This window comes from Giraffa tippelskirchi, chromosome 7 (assembly GCF_054371585.1).
Source record: "Giraffa tippelskirchi isolate mGirTip1 chromosome 7, T2T-mGirTip1v1.2.pri, whole genome shotgun sequence".
NCBI lineage: Eukaryota > Metazoa > Chordata > Mammalia > Artiodactyla > Giraffidae > Giraffa > Giraffa tippelskirchi.
Genome location: NC_137281.1, coordinates 51,813,658 through 51,834,888, shown reverse-complemented (window position 1 = coordinate 51,834,888; position 21,231 = coordinate 51,813,658). Strand labels below are relative to the sequence as shown.

Genomic DNA, 21,231 nt, shown 5'->3' with positions numbered 1-21,231 from the left:
GGGTTGCACAGAGTCGAACACGACTGAAGCAACTTAGCAGCAGCAGCAGCAGTCCAGGTATATTAGTTAAGTAAAGCAAGCTTCTGTAATACACGACTTTGAATTATAGAGTGCCAAAGATGCAGTTGTGTGTGCTTAGTCCCTCAGTCATGTCCGACTCTGCGACCCATGAACCACTAGGCTCCTCTGTCCATGGGGATTCTCCAGGCCAGAATACTGGAGTGGGTTGCCATGCCTTCCTCCAGGGGATCTTCCTAACCCAGGGATCAAAACTAGGTCTCCTACATTGTGGGTGAATTCTTTACTGTCTGAGCCATTAGAAAATCCCAAAAGATGCAGTTAGTTAGTATTTATTTCTTGCTGTTGTCAATGAGCCTTCCTGGCTGGCAGATGGCCTTCCTGCAAGAGGTGACTTGGGGCTCCATGCTTCTTTTATCTTGCAGCTGTACTACCTTCCATGTGAGGACTTTAAGGTCATGGTGTTTGTCTGCATCAATCCATAGAGGGAGAGAAAGGAGCTTGGAAGCTCCCACATGGGCAGTGTGGACAGGCCAGCTTGGACGTGGTGCCTATCATTCCCACACACCTTCTGTCAGCTGGGACTCTGGCACATGGCACCCCTCTCTCAAAGAAGGGGGGAAATGTAGATGTGTGCCCATCAAGCAGAGAGAGTGGGTTAGGTGCTCTTCGAGCACCCATTTCTGTGACAGGGATGGTTAATACATGTGTTCGGCCAACTCTGATGAGTTGGGAATGGCTGTCTGGAGTGAGTTGTGGAGGAAGATTTTGAGACTTAGTCCTTGCTTTGAAAGAAAAAATATGAAGGATCACTCTTTTCGTGCTCTAGGGATTGAGGGTGGGGGCGGTGGCAATACATATGTCACTACTTGCTGTCCCTGATTCTAGTTGGAGTTCTTTATTTTACCTTTATTAATTTATTCATCTTACCTGTATAGGACAACTGCCAGGTGATGGAGACACAGAAATGGGTAAGTCACAGGCTCTGCCTGCAGTAGGTCAGTTGGTTCAGGAGAGGGAATTTATGATGGAGTGTGGTCCCTTCAGCAAAGGGTCAAGACAGAGAACTGTGGAAATGCACGGGAATGAGCCATAGCAGAGCAGACAGATCAGGAGTCAGTGATCAGCTCCAGGTCACACTGTGAATACGCAGCAGGTACAGGGCAGGCACGCCGAGAGTCCTCATCTAGAATGTGGGAGGTTGCCGGCCAGAACTGGTGGGGGTAACGCTCACAAAGCTCCCTGCAGTGTCTCTCATAGTCGGTGCTGAACTCACATGTGCTGCTCTTCCTGCGCTTGTTCTCAAGATTCCGTCCGTCTACCTCTGGCAAATGTGAACTCTTCATCAAGAGTGTGCTATGTGCTTTATTTACTTACTCAACAAACATTTATTGAGTAGAACTTACTGTGTGCCAGGCATTGTTCTGAGAACTGGGAGGAAGTCAGTGAACAAAATAGACAGAAATCCCACCTTTACTGAAAACTGATGCTCCAGCATAGGGATGCAGATTGTAAACATACGTGAGTCAGAGAATCCAGGAACAAGTGATGAGTACAATGAAAAATGGCTCCTAATAAGAAGGATTGTCCATGTTTAGGAAGGGGGAATGATGGCAGTTAAATTTGAAAAAGGGGTAGTCAGCAGGCTTTACTTCAAAGGTGACTCTTGAGCCAAGCCCCATAGATGTGTAAGATGCGGTTATGTCCTCAGAAACTCCCAAGTTGGGTAGTACTTATCCCCATTTTGCAGATGAGGATAGTGAAGTGAAGCTGATGGAGGTAAAGCAGCCTGGTCAAGCTCCCCTGAGGACTGGGATTCAAATCAGGCATCTTGACCTGAAGACCCGTGAGGCAGAGAAGGAAGCAAGTGGGAGGGGATGTGAGTCCATGCTTGGAAGCCTGGTCTGGAGGGCCGGGCTGGATCTGGTGTCTTTCTCCTGTGCTGTCCTTAATCACACTGTCTTCCTACTTGGTTTCTTTACTTTTGCATGTCACCTCTCTAGATGTAATGAATAATATTTGGAGCTGCAAACCAGAGAGCATTTAGTGGTCATGAAGACTTGATAAAATGTGTACATAGTTTTAAACATTCCATTGTAATGCATGGTAAGTCTCAGTTAAAAATGAGAGCACGCAGAAGCCTGCTGGATTTGATTGATGACTTGCCATCAATATTGATGGCCATGAGCACATTGGGAAGTTGGGATGCTGTATTTCTGCTGTGTCCTGCTAGCATTCAAGTCTGTAGGGATGATATATCGTGTAAAAGCCCGGGTATCACACTGCTCTAACACTGACATTAAGTAATGATAATGGGGCTCAGACTTAGTTTGAAGTAAAATCAGTTTCGAGTGAAACATGGGCTCATAGAGCCTGAGCTGGGGGGTTGTTCCCCACATTGTTTTCTCCGGGGCCATCCATGACCATGATGCTGCACTAGCCGCCCCTGCATTGGAGGCTGCTTGGAGGCAGGAGAACTGGGGAAGTCACAGCCCTCACCAGCAGCCTTAGTTTTAAGCCTGGCCAATACTGTAAGGCAGGCAAGGTATTAATACTAAAGGGGTTCAAGTTTAGAACTTAGAACTGAGAGAAACTCAGTGTTGGTTTTGTTTCCTACCTTGTTGCTTGGGAAGGCAGCATTATACAGTAGAAAGAGCTTGAACTTCAGAGTCAGGCCCTGAATCAAATCCCAGAACTGCTGTTGACCACCTGGTAACCTGGGGGAAGTCATTTGATCTCTCTGTGCCTTAGCTTCCTCACCTGTAAGAGAAGGATAACAAACCTACCTTAGAAAGTTATAACAAACATTAAGTGAGATGCGTCCTTGGCACATGATTGACTGGGGAACGGTGGTCCCTTTCTCTTCTGTTTACTTTGTCCCTAGTCATGGAATTGAGGGATTTGTCCTTGACCTTCTGGGCTGCAGTCCTGGCTCTGTCGTTAACTGGGTTTTTCCTAGGAAGGTAGCCTGCCTTGCTTGGTCCAGAACGCAGACTTAGACAATGAGCAGGCCCCTTGCTTGCTAACATCAGCAACGTGTGGTGCTGCTTTCTCTACCTGTGGGGTTGATGGTCTCCCTTCTGGCGTCTCTTCTGCCCATCTGCTCAGACCCCTTCCTATGTACTGATAGGCATTTTTTAGCAACCAGAAACAAAAGCCCTAACTCAGCTTGTTTAAATGGAAGAGAGGATTTCTTATCTCCTATAATTAGAAGTCCTAAAGTGGGTGGAAAACCCGGGTTTTCTGACAATCTTTTCACAATGGCTTATCTTTCAGTCTTTTTTCCCTTGGTAGCAATGTGATCTGAGTACCACATTCAAATATAAGTGTCCAGCAGAAGACAGGCCTTTCTTTCCTTCCTTCCTGCTTGCTTCCTTCTTTCTCTTCCCTCCCTCCCCACCCTCTCCCCCCTTCCTTCTTAGGGAAAAGAAAACCTTTCCTGATACTCCCCTGGACCTCCCATCAAGTCTCACTGGCTGGCACTATGTCTCAGCCTAACCAATCACTGGTAGATGAAATGGAGCAGTGTAATTGGTTTAGACCATGCATAATTTACTTCCTGGGAGGAGAACTGGGTCCACCTCCTTTGAGGCACATGGCTATGTAAGGAGGAAGTAGCTACCTGAGCAAAACTGGAACTTTTTCAGGAATTGTGAATGGTTGTTGGGTAGGCAGCTGACCGTGTCTGCCTCATGCAACTCTTGGCATATGCTTGGATTTCCTGCTATGCATTGGAAGTTCTGTCTAATCTCAAATTCATAGACAGAGAGCATAGTGCTCATTGAGCATGCTAACTTGAGTTGACTGGTAGTGGGTACTTGGAATAAGATAATGAGGATTCTGGCCACATCTGGACTCAGCAGGAATGACAGCCATGATTGATTAACAATGTCTGCCAGGGATGTGTGTGTCTGTCAGAGTGGGGACTTAATAGGAAAATTTTCTTCCTTTAAAAAAAAATTTTTTTTAAAGCTCTAAGCTTTGTCTTCCTAAACTGTTTCACTCTCCAAGGACTGCTTATTATCCTAGTTTTTAGAAACCATGTTTACATATTTCACAGGTAGATGTGTTGCAGAAAGTTAATTGGTCATTTATGAATAGGCTCCTTGTCTCTGACTTGTCAGCCTCCCTCATAGCCTCTGAGAAAGGACCACAAGTCTCTGGCTTCCTCTTGGTTGAGTTCAGGCATTATTCACTTCCCCGAAAACCGCGGGAAGCTGCCTTCTACTGTTCATGGTTCACGCCATCAACAAGAGGCTGGCAGTCCAGAGGTGGAGGATGTGACTGGAACAGCTCAGAGTTTTCATTCAACTTCAGAAGAGGCGCCTAGAGCCCATCTTTCCTGCCCAGAGTCTTCTTTCCCAGTAAAAAAAAAAAAAAAAATTTCCATGCACTTGTAATTCTTCAATTTTGGGTCTGCCAAGGGAGCAGTATTTTAATTTTAAAATCTTAGCCAATTATCAAGAGGGTGGCTTTCTTCTGGGTATCAGCATCATCTCTGTAACAGCTTTTTTTTTCCCTCCTCCCTGCTTATCTTTGGAGACTAGCCGAGCCCAGCTGCTTCGTAGATGCGATCTCTCCAGGCATACTAATAATGGGGATTTTTTTTTTTTCCCAGAGCAAGTTTTCATTATTTTGGGTTTTTGTCTGTTTGTCACATGTCCAACTAATTTCTCTTTGTTTTTGAAACAAAGGGTGGTTCTAAGAAAATGAAATTGCAGCAATACATTTTATGCTGTTTCCGAATTCTTCCTTCCTCCTCCCTTTCTGTCCTTAGAGTAAATGAAAAGTAGTTTTTTTTCAGGTTATGTTTGACAAATCTCTGGACACAGTCAGATAATTTTGCATTTCTAGACTCAGTGAACCACATGACAAAAGTTAATTAAACTGGCTAGGATAGGAGTATCTGCTGGTAGATCAGGAAAACTGTCACATTTCTCAGAATAATCATGACTAACTGAGACACCTCAATGCTCTCGGTGTTGTTTAATAAACATACCATTTGGTACTTAGAGATACCCGTAAGCCACCATTGTCTTAAATTGTCATAAAAGGAATTAAATTATTCTATATACTCAGAAACTCATTACTATTTCTTTCTCCCCACAAACCTCAGTCTGAAAAATCCCCTGTGTCCCTTAGTCCATATATTTGTGGTGGTACTGTCTCGCTATCTAAAGAGAGAGGTTATGCTGTACTCACCACTGTGCTTTGGAATGGGCCCAGGCATTGTCACTTTACAGGTCTCCAGATGGTTCTACCATGCAACCAGATGGAGAACCCCCTAATACAAGAGTCTCTGCTATATAGTGATCAGGATAGGCTATGTTCTGCTGCAGCAAGAGTTGCTTAAGTCTCACTGACCCTACAACAAGTTTCTAGACCTTGTCACTTGTCCATAGTTAGTTGGCGGGGTGCTCTGCTCCACCTTTCCTGCCTCTAACTCCAGCGCTGTTCTTGCTTACTGTCTGGACCATCATCTGTGGCCACGGCATGGAAAACAAACATAACAGATCACATCTAGGCTCTCAAAGCTTTCTTCTGGAAGTGGAACAATTCACTTCCACCCATACGATTAGCCCAAGCCAATGCCACAGCTGCACTTAGTAGGAATATGGAGACCCTCAGCTGACACACACCACGGCTCATGCCAAGGTGTGAAGGTTTCCATCCTGGAACACCAGGTCAAGGGCAGATGGCAAGACATTATCAGGCTGCCCTCCAGCCCAACCCATGATCTAGGGGGTGATGGTGCCTTTTGTTGTGACACAAAGCTCAGGAGGACTTCCCTGTAGCTCAAACGGTAAAGAATCTGCCTGCGATGCAGGAGACCAGGGTTCAATCCCTGCGTTGGGAAGTTCCTATGGAGAAGGGAATGGCAATCCACTCCAGTACTCTTTCCTGGAGAATTCCATGGACAGAGAAGCCTGGTGGGCTACAAAAGAGTCGAACACGACTGAGCAACTAACGCACACTCACAAAGCTGAGGCAGTGACCCTTTAGGACAGCCCAGTTACAATGGTGACACTTCATCACTAGGTAAGGAGACATTTACCTGAGTCAAGGCATCAGGGAACTGAGTCCTTATGAGAACCTGGAATGGAGCTGAATGATGCCTTCATTTTCATTTACAAAGTACACAGCAATGGCCGTGGATAAAGTCAGAAGATGAAAGAGGTGCAGAAAGGGTGTGTGCTGGTAAAATCTTTGACTTTAGAAATCTGGAGATGCCTTTAATACTCCATGATTCCCCTGACAAATTCCAGGAGCTGGATGGGTTAAAAATGGCCAGATTTTACATTCTCTCCCGAGTGGGCACATGTGACAATTTGAATCTTGTAAGAATAAGAGATTAATTAGCTTTTTGGGACCCAGAACCCAGAAGAGAATGCAGCTGGGTTGCACAGGAACTCAGTGGCAGCACTGGAAGAGGACCTGGGCAGCGCATGGCAAAGCTACTGGCAGGAGAAATAGATGGAGGGGTGAAGAGATACTTTCCCATCTTCTCTGAGGACAGCGGGAAAGGCTATTTTAGATAGTTTTGTTATTTTTCTACAGATACTTAAAGGAAAATGGGCTCAACCTGTAGCAGAAGGAATGCTAGTTGACAGAATCATGTCCTAGTTAAGCACATGGCCCTGGAGCCAGGTACCTGAGCTTCAGTCCTGGCTTTGCCATGGCTAGTACAATAACCCTGGGCAAATCACTTAACTTCCTTGTGCCAGTTTGTAAAATTGGGATAATGATAGCACCTACTTCATTTTTCGTGAAAGTTAAATGAACTTACACATGTAACATACTTAGGAAAGTATCTGGCACATAGCTAGCATTTATTAAATACTCTGTATTTAAATACTACTATTAATATTATTGTTATTATTCTAATAACTTTTCTAATGTTAGCATGATTAAAGAGTATAGTGAGGGAATGGGGGGAATTTCACTATCTTGATCTGTAGACTTTAAGAATTAGACTAGCACTTATCTTGGTTAATTGTACTATTCATTCATTATATTTGGATGGAGGTTTTTAGTCTAATTGAACTTTAGAAGTCCCCCACCCTCCAGCACCACACCATCAATCACTTAAGAAAGAAAAATTACTAAATCCAAAGGCAGCAACAAAACTGCCTGATGGTTAGGAAAAAAAAAAATCTCAGACAAGCTTTTATAGCATTCCACATCAACCCCAGCTGACTTCCTTGATGGGTATGCCATGATAGATAGAGGTACAGAAAGAAAAGAAAAAAAGAAAGATAGTCGCTCAGTCATGTCTGACTCTTTGTGACCCCATGGGTATATCCATGGAATTCTCTAGGCCAGAATACTGGAGTGGGTAGTGTTTCCCTTCTGCAGGGGATCTTCCCAACCCAGGAATTGAACCCAGATCTCCCGCGCTTCAGGTGGATTCTTTACCAGCTGAGCCACAAGGGAAGCCCAGAGGTACAGAGGTTAAGTCAAATAGATGTGAGATCTGAAACTGAACCTTGGAACAAGCTCTCTGTGCATCTGCCTTTTTGACAGCCCCGCTGTCCCCGGGGAAGATGTGTGTCCAGGAAGCAGCAGTGGTTCCACTGTGTGTTTATGCTCAGAACCTGGGGCTGGATAGTGTTTGTAAATAAGAGAAGAAGGGCTCAGGGTCACATGGCAGAGGAGATGTGCATGATTAGGTGGTTAGCCTGGAGAGGTGGCTGTCCGTTCTCGGAGCTACTGTGTTCAGTTCAGGAATACTCTAGTAACTGTCCTCCCCTGCGAGCGTGCAGCTCCTCACATGTATACAGCACACCCCCTGTGTTAAGGGGTCCCAGTCTTAGCAATCTGAGCCAACTGCTTGATAGGGGAAATGTCATATATTTTGGCCCAGACAAGCAGAGAAGCCTCAGCATGTGAGAAACAATGATCTTATATAAAGTAAACCCATTTTAATACTTGAACAGGACTCTGAGAATCTTCATGTTATGGAAACTTTTTACAAAAAGCAAGTCTAAGCTTGGTGATGGAGAATGCCAATTTGTGGGGGCACCTTGTCCCAGACAAGGCCTGTCCATCCTTGTTAGCTCTGACTAGGGCAGTGCTGAAAACTGGTGAGCAGGCACAGACCATGCACAGTCCAAGCCCTGTGACTTGGGGACAATTGTGCACAATTACCAAGCACTTGCTCCCTATCAGGCATATATTTTACATATATTAATTCATTGGATGCTCACCTTAGGTAAATACTGTTAGTGTTTCCATTTTCCCAGATATGACAAGGAGGCACAGAAAGTTCTAGGCCACTTGCCCATGTTCTTAAACCAGAAAGTGGCAGAGGATGCATTCAGGATGTCTGAATTGAACATTCAGACTCTTCATCACGATGTGACCTAAGTGATGATGTGAATGAATACGGACAGATGCTGAAATGAGTAATAAGGGGCACGTGGGCAGTTGCAGTCAAGGCCATGGTCATGAGGAGCAGAAATCCCAAGTAGGAAAGGGGAGGGAGATGGATTATAAGGAGAAGAGGGAATCTCACGCAGGTCTAAGATAGGAAGTACAGTTGAGCCATGGGGCAGCTGGAATGGTCTTTCTCTTTTAGCCCATTTCAGCCCGTAGATTGGAGCTCATGGAGCTAATTTCTACTTCCGTCACTGTGCCTGCTTTGTGCATGCTAGCTCTCTCAACTTCTTCATGTCTGTCTGTGGCTTTCAGTGGAATTCACTGCAGCCTAGATTCTATGCCTTTTATCCCCAGAGTCTCTCCAATCTGAAAGCTCACTGTTTCGTAAGAGGGAGACCCTCCATGGTTCAACACAGCCAGTAGACTGGCTTCCCTAGTCAGGTGACCATCATGGAAGTTAGAGGTAGTGAGGGGGAGGTCTGAGAACAGAAGATCCTGAACTTTGTTTTCTTTTACATTTAGTGACCCTTTAACCAGTCTGGTGAAGCCTGTGCAACCTTTCTCAGAACAATGATTTTAAAAGCATAAAATACATGTTGGATTACAAAAGCCGCCGATTTTATTAAACTACAATTATCAGAATACCGAGGGGCTTCCCTAGTGGCCCAATGGCTAAGACACCATGCTCTCAAAGCAGGGGGCCCAGGTTTGATCCCTGGTCAGGGAACTAGATCCCACATGCTGCAACTAAGAGGTCATACGCTGCAACTAAGAGGTCATACGCTGCAACTAAAGATCCTGCATGCTGCAACAAAGACTGAAGATCCCACATGCTGCAACTAAGACCCCATGCAGCCAGATAAATGCATGAATAAAACAAATATTAGAAAAAAGAATACTAATAAAATGAAATTTGCCATGGGTTTTTAAGAAAAACACATTGATGTGATAATAGCAAGTCTCACAACAACCGTAATTTTGAAGAACTGGTGAAAGGTGAAAGGTAAAATGTATTTTGAAGTTCCTGCAAAACACGTGTGATATAAAAATATCTGTAACTTGTATTGCTGACAACATCACAGACACTGCTAATATAACTATGTTCTGCTGCTTATGTTCATTATTGAAGGAAATGCTAAATTTCACTTAGAAGATCCTGAAAACAAAGATGGGGAACTTTTTTCCTTTTCAGGTGCATAGACCGTTGAATTCTATCCACAGACTCCCTTCCTTACTCTGCTGCAGTATTTCTCAAAGTATTGGGCTAGCAGTATCAGAATAAATGAAGGGTGATAGGAAGGGAGGGGGGAAGAAATGAAGGTTCCTTTTTGGAAAATGCAAATTAAAAAAAATTATAACAGCAAACCCATTTTTGTTCTATCCTGAAGTGAATCTTACATGTACTAAATTTTGAGAGCCACTGATGTAAAGTAAATAATTTAAAACCTCTTAGCATCATTCTCTTTAACCATAAAATGGGGTTGGGGTATGAGCCAGCTGAGTCATATAGAAGTAAAGTATATTTTGAATGCAAACATAGCTTTTGAAATGTTTAGAAATAACCTAGTGATGCTGGATGTAGGCAATCTCAAAAGCTTTCTAAAGATGACATTTGGTTCATTTAAGAGAGCTTCAGAGTGTCTCTGCAATGGTTGAATTATGTCATCCTGAAGAGCAAATGCTTTTCTGACAGAATCCTAGTGTCTGCTGCCCACTGCAGTGAGAACTTTGCTCATTTTCTTGTCTGACCGGATTCCAAAGCATTCATACAGGTGTCGTACAGGGTGAAAGGGACACAGGAGGACACAGTTCTAATCCTGGCACAGCATAAGAGGCTGAGTGTTATCACTAATCTGTGGGATGCAGGGCTTTGCAGCTTGTGACTGGTGGCAGAGTGCAGGTTAAGAGCAACCAGACTCTGGGTCGACAGAATGAGCTCAGAGCTATTGGCTTGGAGACACCGGAAGTCTGCAGAGGTAATTAATGACAAGAAGGGGAGAGAGGAGTAATGGGGTAAAGCAGGAGTCAAGAGCAGGGGTGGCTGATGCACCCAGAACAGGGAAAGAACCCTAAGCTTATTGTAGAAGGACAGTGTTTTCCTTACTCCCGTGGCTTTGTGTCTGGGAATACTGTGGGATTTCCTGCTTGGGACTCAAGCTACTTCAGTGATGTCTAGAATGTGGGCCCGCTCTTCTGGGCAGATTTCACACCTGACAAGGAGAGAGGCATCTTGGGAGGAGCAGAGGATTAGAAGGTAGGCAAATTGTCCACGGTCAGTTTTTTCTCTTTATGCTGGTAGCAACATAACATGGTGGGTGACAGCATGGGCTCCAGGTCGGCACTGGAATTCCAGCTTTGCTACATATCAGGTGGCTCATCTTGAATAGATACTAATCTTTCTGTGCTCTATGTGCACAACTAGCACCAGTATAGCTTCACGTTTCTATTAGTTGTGGCTATTTATGGAAAAAAGGTGCAGAGCTTATTAGGGCCCAGCAAATCAGAACAACTTAATCTTAAATCATCATAGAGTTCAAAAGTGGCAGTATAGTGTGAAGATGCTGTAAACTGCCATCTGCTTCTTAAAGGTCTCTTAAAACAAAATTTGGAAAAATATTCAGTATCTCAGATATAATAACTAGCAAAAATATCTCCATTAACTACTTTTTGCCCAGAGTGATTAAGAATAGAAAAATAGGAGTTCTTACTGCTTTATTATCTGATAAACTGATAATAAACTCCTGTTAGAAGCTCTTAGACATTACACAAAGTCATCTTGTTCTTCTGATTTTATATATATATATGCATTTTTTTCAACTAAAATATTTAACAGATGTAAACTATTTATTGAATATTTGGCAGCAAATGTTGTTAAAATACTATCTTGTAGCATATCACTTTCAAGTTAAAATGTCAGAAACAAACCTCAATATTTATAATTCTTTTAAGGAAAGTTATATAATGACACATTAAGGCATAAATTCTTTTGGCTTAGCATTCTTAAAAGAATGATAATAGCGAAAGTGATGCAAAATTTTCAGTGTGATTATGATTAAGCTATATTTTACAAAAACATGGTGTAATGTGCCAGTAATTCCATTCAACATCCTGGATTATTAGATCCATTCAGAAGGGACTGATAATTTATACAAACTTTAAAATTTACAGATAAAGACAGTCCAATGCGGCCACTGAGAAGTGTATCTCTTAACATATACAAGTTTCAGGCCATAGTTTTGAGGTCTGAAGTATCAAGTCGGTTTGATGAATTAGTTCGTTGGCACTTATGAACACATTTATTTCCTTGTCATCTTTAAAATAGGTTTTCAGTGTACCACTGAAACTTTTGGAGTACCACACAGCCCCTTTCTTTTGGTCTTCAAGTGCCCTGTGGTTCTGGTATTGATATTTCTTGAAGACACTGATCGCTGTTTATCAAGAAGTTCTTTTATTGCACTTGCTATATCCTTGACTGTCTACAGAAACCTCACTCTGTCATTGATCTCATCTGGGATCTTACTGAGAATTTGTTTAAGTGCTTGTGCCTTTTCATTTAGGTCTTGAAATTCTGGCTCTGGTCGTTTAATCATATACTCTTCTACATCATCAGCTGTCATTTGAAGAAGGGACTCTGTGAAGTTGACTTCTATACTTTTTTGTCCCTAAAATTTTCATAATGATGTCTTGTATGAGTCATGGATTTTCTTTTTCAGCCTTGATGAAAGCTACTCTCAGTGTCTGAGCTACAGAGAGATTTACTCATTCTATCTCATTAAACACAGGATACATGACTGCATAGAGGGTCATAAACCATAGAAGTGGTCTCAGCTTCATCTCTTCCATTGTCATCCTCATTAAAAAGCCAACTCCTTAGGGAGACCACATCATGAAACTGGAACTGAATCATAGATCTCTGTCAACATTTGACTCTTCCTTCTACAGTTCTCCTCAGCTACTGAGGCACTGATTTCACTTCCCACCTTTGGAGCCCTCTTCCTAGCACATTTTTATTTGATCACCTCTCAGTGGACATTAAGGTTGTCTCCATGTCTTGGCTGTTGTAAATAATGCTGCTGTGAACATACGAGTGTGTATATCTTCTCCAGATATTTGCCTTGGAGAGGGATTGCTAGATCACATGGTAGTTCTAGTTTTAGTTTCTTAAGGACCCTCCATACTGTTCTCTATAGTGGCTGTACCAATTTACATTCTTACCAACAGTATAGGAGGGTTCCCTTTTCCCCCACACCTTCTCCAGCATTTATTGTTTTAGACTTTCTGATGATGGCCATTCTGACTGGTGTGAGGTAGTACTTCATTGTAGTTTTGATTTGCATTTCTCTGATAATGTACGACCTTGAGCATCTTTTCATGTGCTTTTTGGCCATCTGTATGTCTTCTTTGGAGAAATGTCTATTTAGATCTTCTGCCCATTTTTTGATGGGTGACTATAGGATGCTTAAAACAAAAATCATAACCTTGTGTTGCAAGGTCTATATTCATAGATGGAAGAAAAAGATATGTGAATATAGCACAAAGTATGAGGAGGGATAAATGGAATTGTGCTGTTGTGGGAGAACTTCATTGCTAATTAAGAACTTAATATTATTTCAGGCTGGACTGTGATAAACATACATATTGTGAACTCCAGAGCTGTTCTGTTCAGTACAGCAGTCACCGGCCACATGGGGCTACTAAGCACTTGAAATGTGTCTAATGAAACTGAGGAGATGAATTTGTCATTTAATTACTTAAATTTAAATGAAAAACTGAAGTGGTGTACGGATTCTTCTATGAGGTACCATTTTATTGTTTTTACAGAACTATCTTTCACTTTGACAGTTGTGCTACAGGTATAAAAATTTGGATCAGATTTCAAAGATAGTATGAATGTAATTTTAGAATCTAAAATATCATATTACACATTAAAGTGATAATATTTAGGTCATGTTAGGTTAATGTATTATTAAATTAATTTAACTGCTTTTAAGTTTGGTAATGTGTGAACTAAAAATTGAGATATTGTGTAAATGTTACATGTGTGGCTCACATTGTATTTCTCATAGACAGTGTTACTCTAGAGAAGTTACTAAGGAAAATAACAAAGTGATATAGTTCAAAAGTCAAAGGAGAAAAAATGCAATACTAAAAAGAACTCAGTTTACTCAAATAATAATGGAGAAAAGAAGGAACAAAGGAACACATGAAATATTGGGTTGGCCAAAAAGTTCATTTAGGTTTTTCTATAACATTTTATGGGAAAATCCCAATGAACTTTTTGGCCAACGCAGTAGATGGAGTAAATGGAATAAATGGCAAGGGAATAAAAAATGGTGGACTTAAACATATGCTAACCAAGAACTACATTAAAGAAACAGAGCAGTACATTACAAGGCAGAGTTGTCAGGTTAGACAAAAAGTAAGACCTAACTATATGCCATTCATAAGAGAAACAGCTTAAATATGAAGACACAGATTGAAGGTAAAACAGTAGAAGAAGATACATCAGGTTAACAGTAAGTTTAAGAACGAGGATGCAGCTATGTAAATATTATACAAAGTAGATGTCAGGTCAGAGGAGTATTGCCAAAAGTAAAGTGGATATTTCATATTAATTAAATTGTCAGTTTGTTGGGAAGACTTAACCATCATATATGTGCATGTACCTGTTAAAAGAGCTTAATATTGAAGCAAAAAAAATGACATAACTAAAGTGATAAATGGAAAACTCCAGAATCACACTGGGATATTTTATTACTGTTCTCTCGGTACTCCAGCCAGTACCCTTAAACGTTTATGTTGTTTCAAGCCACCAAGTTTGTGGTAATTTGTTAGAGGGGCAAAAGGGAACTAATACAGTAACCAAGTAGAGAAACCCGTTAAATAGGGAGAATAAGCTTATAAGCTTCTGGCAAGAGCAAGATGGGTGTTTTTAAGACTCATTGGAACAAAGTGGAGGGATAAAACAAACAGAACTGAGACTAGAAATGAAGCAGGAGCCAGATCACACAGGGCCTGGAAGGTACACTCAAGAGGTTGATTTTTATCTCTAAGACATTAGGGAGCCAGAGAAGGATTTGAACAGGGGACAAGCAGGTTTTAGTGTTGAAGAAATCACCGCTGGACTCTCTTCCTTGCTTTTAGGAAAGAAGAAAGGATTTGGTTGCCTAGATAACAGCTCTTAGTTTTCATACCTTTTAATTCTCATTTACACTAAGTATTCTTCCCTTTCTATCCAAAAAAGAGTTGAGTTCACCTCAGACAAAGCTAGGCAACCATATCTTCAAGGCTGCAGGCAAATCATTTCTTCTGGGACTTCTGGGGTGGCTGTTTGAATTATGGCAAGAGTAGGGAGCTTACCTGAGCTGGGCTGTGGTCCAGAATGGGCTGGAAAGAGGAAATGGACTTGAAAGCACTTGTCTTCATCTAATCGAGACTGGTGATGCCTTGGGGCCAGCTGCTGATGGAGGACAAGGAGGCAGAGAAGCAAGTCTTCATTCCCCAGGCCGGGAGGCTGGCAATATATCGCTGGTGCTCAGATTCCTTTTCATGGCCAAGGTCATTAATAGCAAAAGCACTTCATATATTCCTGTTCTGCAAGGATTACAGTTTTCCCCCTAGCAAATTTCTAAATCTCTTCAATGATTAAAATAGACAGTCATCAAACCACTCAGTAGGGGAGAAAATAAAGATAGCCTTCAGGGTTAGGTAAAGGAACAAAAATACACCTGAGCAGGAGGCCTATCAAGGTGATAGGAGATTTTTCTCTTCTACCTTTAGCAGTGGCTGTTGACTGGCAGAGACAGGACTGAAGGAGATGGGAGGGCTTCGGTTACTGGGACTGTTCTCTTGAAAGGAGATAAATTAAAAAAAAAAAAAAAAGAACAAGCAGGGCTGTTATGGGGATGGTGGTCCCTGCCTTTGGACAAACATGTCTATGTAAAAAGCTATCCAGACCACCACTGAATAAACATTTGCGTGCTAGGTCCACTCTACATAGCTATAGCCCACGAGATATGATTACTGTTTACTTTTGTTGTAATGGACATAGATTGATTCTGCTCATTCAGTATCACTTTCTCATTTCTGCTGGTAATAACACAATGGTTTTTCTTAGGGAGCCACCTCTTCCCCACTCTCAGTGTGTGTGGTTTGGGTGGTTAGCCTCATCGGCTCTAGATCTTGTTGTAGGTCTGAAACAAGCCCATTAGAATACACAGTCACTCTGGCTTAGAGATTTGTTCAAGGATCGGTAAATGACTTGAGGTGTTCCAAATAGGATGATCCTAATTTTTTGCTGAAACAATTGGAAAAGAAGCTTGCTTATTCTTCTAGAGTTACTGAAAGGGTAGATGTGAGTTTGGACCAGCTGGTGGCCATGTTGCTCCAATAAGGAGAGAGCCTGGTTGAGAACAGAATTGAGGTCCAAGAAAGATGAACCAAGAAGATCCAGATTTTAGATAAATTCATGTAGCACCTGGATCTAGTTGTGCTACATGAAGATCGTGTATGCTGCAATAGTATGTGAATTGAGAACTTCCAGATGTATAAGCTGGATTTAGAAAAGACGGAGGAATGAGAGAACAAATTGCCGACATCTGTTGGATCATCAAAACATCAAAAGAACTTCAGTAAATCATCTACTTTTGCCTCATTGGCTACACTGAAGCCTTTTATGTATGTGCATCACAACAAACTGGAAAATTCTTAAAGAGAGGGGAATACCAGGCCACCTTACCTGCCTCCTGAGAAACCTGTAGGCAGGTCAGGAAGTAACAGGTAGAACTGGACATGGAACAAAGGACTGGTTCAAGATCGAGAAAGGAGTACGTCAAGGCTGTATATTGTCACCCTGCTTATTTAACTTATATGCAGAGTTCATCGTGTGAAACGCAGGGCTAGATGAATCACAAGCTGGAATGAAGATTGTGTGCTTAGTTGCTCAGTTGTCTCTGACTCTTTGAAACCCATGGTCTGGGGCCCACCAGGCTTTCTGTCCATGGGGATTCTCCAGGCAGGAATACTGGAGTGGGTTGCCATGCCCTTCTCCAGGGAATCTTCCCAACCCAGGGATCGAACCCAGGTCTCCTGCATTGCAGGCGGATTCTTTACCATCTGAGCTACCAGGAAATAAAGATTACTGGGAGAAATATCAACAGCCTCCGATATGCAGATGATACTACCCTAATGGCAGAAAGCAAAGAGGAACTGAAGAGACTCTTGATGAGTGTGAAAGAGGAGAGCAAAAACCTGGCTTAAAGCTCAACATTCAGAAAATGAAGATCAAGGCATCCGATCCCATCACTTCCTGGCAAATAGATGGGGAAACAATGGAAACAGTGGCAGATTTTGTTTTCTTGGGCTCCAAATTTACTTCAGACATTGACTGCAGCCATGAAATTAAAAGACACTTGGTCCTTGGAAGTAAAGCTATGATAAGCCTAGACAATGTGTTAAAAAGCAGAGATATCACATTGCTGACAAAGATCCATGTAGTCAAAGCTATGGTTTTTCCATTAGTCATGTACGCATGTGAGAGTTGGACCATAAAGAAGGCTGAGTGCTGAAGAATTGATGCTTTCAAATTGTGGTGCTGGAGAGTCCCTTGGACTGCAAGATCAAACTAGTCACTCCTAAAGGAAGTCAACCCTGAATATTCATTGGAAAGACTGATGCTGAAGCTGAAGCTCCAATACTTTGGCCACCTGATGCAAAGAGCCGACTTATTGGGAAAAACTCTGATGCTGGGAAAGATTGAGGGCAGCATGAGAAGGGAGCAACAGAGGATGAGATGGTTGGATGATATCACCGACTCAATAGACATGAGTTTGCGCAAACTCTGGGAGATAGTGAAGGACAGAGAAGCCTGGCGTGCTGCATTCCATGGGTTGCAAAGAGTCAGGCATGACTCTTAACGACTGAACAACAACAAATGTTGCAGCCTATACTAAACACTTTTGTCTTTAGATAAATTATGGAATGTCATGATTGAAAGGAATCCTAGGACTGTCTAGCTCAGGGTTTCTTACCCAGGATCATTTCACCTTCCATAGTGTTTGCTGCTTCAAGGCTGGCGCAGAAGTCTGGGGTATCTGCTTGCTTTTCATATTCTTTGCAGCATCTGTGACATCCAGACTGGCTTATGTATACGAGAACCCGTTCATTAAGTTGCTGTTGGAAGTTCTTAAACACGTAAAGAAAATGCTCCAAATGTCGTTTTCAGAGGAAATGAATAAAATAGATGGATCATCTGATGCAGAGAAAGACCTTCTCCTAGCTGATGGATTTTATTTCCCCTAACACAAGGCTAGGGCCTTCAGAATGTGTCTGTTCATTACTGCATCTACTCACTCACTTGAATGAATATTGAGGAACTACCCTGTGTTCAGCACCGTGCCAAGAGGAGAGGGGGGTGTGAGTGACAGTCAGTGCCAGATTCTTATCCTCAAAGTGTTAACATTCCAGTGATGGGACAGAGGCACCAAACACATAATTGCCATCCAACGCGTGGGTGATAAGACAGGTATCAGAAAAGTCTGGTTGAAGACAAAAGAGGAAAGTGACTAAGTTCTAGGTTGGTATCTGGGAAGACTTCAGAGAGGGTGACATTTGATCTAGGTTTTGAAGGATGAGGAAGAGTTTTCCAGGCAGAAGAGGCAGGAAAGTCCAGCCAGGATGTTGTAGCCACGCGTGCCGGGAAACAAACTCACTCAGAAGGACAATGCAGATAGTGGAGTGCAGTTTATTACACCGGCGGGCCCAAGGCAGAGTCTCCTCTTAGCCAAGGACTCCACCAGTTTTTGTGACCTTGTATACCCTAAGTGTACGTGCCCAAACCCACCTCCCCAAATCCCCTGAAACTAACCTGAAAAAAGGAAAAGAAAGATACAATCAAAGTTAACCCGTGATTCATATGCCTTAAGTCTAGGTAGTTAACAGTGGACAATTATCAGTAGGCCTGTGGTCATACTCCAATAAGCATAATAGAATTTATGATTCTATTCGGTTACACAGATAATTAGGGTACTCTTTTAGGCGATGGAGAGTCTAGGTATGAGCCCTGGGGCTCTTCCCTCCGGGAGGGTCTGGTTTTCCAGTTGGTGTGTCGTTTCCATAGATACTGGGCATAGAGCTCAAAGTCCACAGTCAGGCCCAAGATGGAGTCCTGCTTTCAAGATGGAACCTGTTCTGTCTGTTTCCTCCTTCAAGGAAAGAAGAGGCTTACCTGTGGCTTGCGGTGTGGAGAAGGAAGCTGCGCAGTAGGGGTAGACAAAGGTGTAGTTGGGAGATGCCTGGGCTCTGGTGACCAAAGGCTGTAATATGGCCCCTCAGGAATGGCTCCTGTGTTCTGCAGGCCCATGGCAGTTTTTTTTTTTTTTCCTAAGCAGGCAAATGATGTGTTTTAGGGAAAGAAAAGAGGAAATATTGTATGTAGAAGTAAAAAAGAATGAATGAAGGAATCCTACATGTCCTAAAGCAGTTAATCTCAAATTGGGCTGCACAATAAAATCACTAGGAGACCTCTGAAAAAAGCCCCATGTTTGTTCTCTCTTCATGCTGATTAATTGATTCTCAATTTCTAGGGGGTGGGGTCCGGGTGTCTTGATTACGATGAGAAGCCCAGGTTGAGAACCGCTGCTTTAGGGCTTCTTGGATGCACCTGAGTGTGTTGGATACACATGACAGTGAGGGGTCCCCAAGCAGAGGAAGTAGACTGCAAGTGTCCGATGTTTTTTTTCCTCTCTCTTAAGCCGCAGAAGGAAACAAACCACAAGTGTCAGATGTTTTTTTCCTTCTCTGTACAAAATTAAAAAGTTTCTTTTAAAATTCTGTGTTGCCAGGACGACACTTGGTTCCACCAGAACTTAACTTTTCTCAAACCTTGAGCTATTTTATTACATTTAAAGTCGCTCAGTCATGTCCGACTCTTTGTGACCTCATAGACTATATATACAGTCCATGGAATTCTCCAGGCCAGATTACTGGAGTGGGTGGCCTTTTCCTTCCACTCCAGTGGAACTTTTCTCAAGCCTTGAGCTAACCAATGTGCTTTTCTTATGGAAATGTTTTTCTCAAGCTATGTTAATGAACTATGTATTTACCTTAGAATCTGCCTTTCTTCAAGTTGGTTCCATCTAAGACTCAGAACCGACAATGGCTCAACAAACCAGTACTGGTTTTACTCAGGGAAAAGTTCTCTTAAGCTATGTGAATGAAACTATGTATTTGCTTGTAAAGCTGCCTTTCTTCAAGATTCATGTCGATTGTTTTATGGCCCAGGATGACTCACCTTGTGCCAATGCTGTCTCAAAATGCATGTTGTAGGTGAGAGGCCTCATGCAACTCTCTCAGTTTTGAGGCATTTCCTTTCTCTATTTAGCTAACAGAGTTTTGCCAAGAGAACGCACTGGTCATAGCAAACACCCTCTTCCAACAACACAAGAGAAGACTCTGCACATGGACATCACCAGATGGTCAACACCGAAATCAGATTGATTATATTCTTTGCAGCCAAAGATGGAGAAGCTCTATACAGTCAGCAAAAACAAGAGCAGGAGCAGACTGTGGCTCAGATCATGAACTCCTTATTGCCAAATTCAGACTTAAATTAAAGAAAGTAGGGAAAACCACTAGACCATTCAGGTATGACCTAAATCAAATCCCTTATGATTATACAGTGAAGTGAGAAATAGATTTAAGGGACTAGATCTGATAGACAGAGTGCCTGATGAACTATGGACAGAGGTTCATGACATTGTACAGGAGTCAGGGATCAAGACCATCCCCATGGAAAAGAAATGCAAAAAAGCAAAATGGCTGTCTGAGGAGGCCTTACAAATAGCTGTGAAAGAAGAGAAGTGAAAAGCAAAGGAGAAAAGGAAAGATATTCCCATCTGAATGCAGAGTTCCAAAGAATAGCAAGGAGAGATGAGAAAGCCTTCCTCAGTGATCAATGCAAAGAAATAGAGGAAAACAACAGAATGGGAAAGACTAGAGATCTCTTCAAGAAAATTAGAGATACCAAGGGAACATTTCATGCAAAGATGGGCTCGATAAAGGACAGAAATGGTATGGACCTAACAGAAGCAGAAGATATTAAGAAGAGGTGGCAAGAATACATAGAAGAACTGTACAAAAAAGATCTTCACGACCCAGATAATCACGATGGTGTGATCACTCACCTAGAGCCAGACATGCTGGAATGTGAAGTCAAGTGGGCCTTAGAAAGCATCACTACGAACAAAGCTAGTGGAGGTGATGGAATTCCAGTTGAGCTATTTCAAATCCTGAAAGATGATGCTGTGAAAGTGCTGCACTTGATATGCCAGCGAATCTGGAAAACTCAGCAGTGGCCACAGGACTGGAAAAGGTCAGTTTTCATTCCAATCCCAAAGAAAGGCAATGCCAAAGAATGCTCAAACTACCTCACAATTGCACTCATCTCACATGCTAGTAAAGTAATGCTCAAAATTCTCCAAGCCAGGCTTCAGCAATACGTGAACCGTGAACTTCCAGATGTTCAAGCTGGTTTTAGAAAAGGCAGAAGAACCAGAGATCAAATTGCCAACATCCACTGGATCATCGAAAAAGCAAAAGAGTTCCAGAAAAACATCTATTTCTGCTTTATTGACTATGCCAAAGCCTTTGACTGTGTGGATCACAATAAACTGTGGAAAATTCTGAAAGAGATGGGAATACCAGACCATCTGATCTGTCTCTTGACAAACCTGTATGCAGATCAGGAAGCAACAGTTAGAACTGGACATGGAACAACAGCCTGGTTCCAAACAGGAAAAGGAGTACGTCAAGGCTATATATTGTCACCCTGCTTAT

The 21,231-nt window shown here is 42.4% G+C and overlaps 1 protein-coding gene, 1 long non-coding RNA gene and 1 pseudogene across 5 annotated transcripts in view; 1 reads left to right on the top strand and 2 right to left on the bottom strand.

The window, feature by feature from the left end:
• Positions 1 to 21,231, top strand: part of LOC145514952 (uncharacterized) — a 383,828-nt gene that overhangs the window by 141,692 nt on the left and 220,905 nt on the right. Inside the window, exon 3 of one of the 2 annotated variants that reach the window (XR_014060587.1) lies at positions 13,012 to 15,279. The exons of the other annotated variant lie outside the window; for it this stretch is intronic. This is a non-coding gene — a long non-coding RNA (uncharacterized LOC145514952). Of the gene's footprint in view, positions 1 to 13,011; positions 15,280 to 21,231 lie in introns of those variants that run through there. 2 annotated transcript variants of the gene reach the window in all.
• On the bottom strand, positions 898 to 20,760 carry LOC145514949 (uncharacterized). 3 transcript variants are annotated; one of them, XM_081514139.1, is made up of 5 exons: positions 20,580 to 20,760; positions 18,623 to 18,777; positions 14,758 to 14,911; positions 2,636 to 2,778; positions 898 to 2,043 (listed from the first exon to the last, which is right to left on the bottom strand). In XM_081514139.1, the coding sequence occupies exons 2-5, from the start codon at positions 18,755 to 18,757 to the stop codon at positions 1,984 to 1,986; spliced, it is 492 nt and encodes a 163-aa protein (XP_081370265.1). In that variant the 5' UTR covers positions 18,758 to 18,777; positions 20,580 to 20,760; the 3' UTR covers positions 898 to 1,983. The 3 variants fall into 3 exon arrangements, 2 of the variants coding, with proteins under 2 accessions (XP_081370265.1, XP_081370266.1); XM_081514140.1 differs by lacking the exon at positions 20,580 to 20,760 and adding an exon at positions 19,058 to 19,320 and having other exon boundaries at positions 14,758 to 14,857; XR_014060580.1 differs by lacking the exons at positions 14,758 to 14,911; positions 20,580 to 20,760 and adding an exon at positions 19,058 to 19,320.
• Positions 11,605 to 12,252, bottom strand: LOC145512400 (programmed cell death protein 10 pseudogene; annotated as a pseudogene).

What these genes read in the sequence shown, in the direction of transcription:
- LOC145514949 (XM_081514139.1), bottom strand. Translation starts at nt 18,757, where the DNA reads ATGGGCCTGCAGAACACAGGAGCCATTCCTGAGGGGCCATATTACAGC. An exon ending in CTCCACACCGCAAGCCACAG is followed by an intron (nt 14,912 to 18,622) that starts GTAAGCCTCTTC and finishes ATATATTGCCAG; the next exon opens with CCTCCCGGCCTGGGGAATGA. An exon ending in CTGCCTTCCCAAGCAACAAG is followed by an intron (nt 2,044 to 2,635) that starts GTAGGAAACAAA and finishes TCTGGTTTGCAG; the next exon opens with CTCCAAATATTATTCATTAC.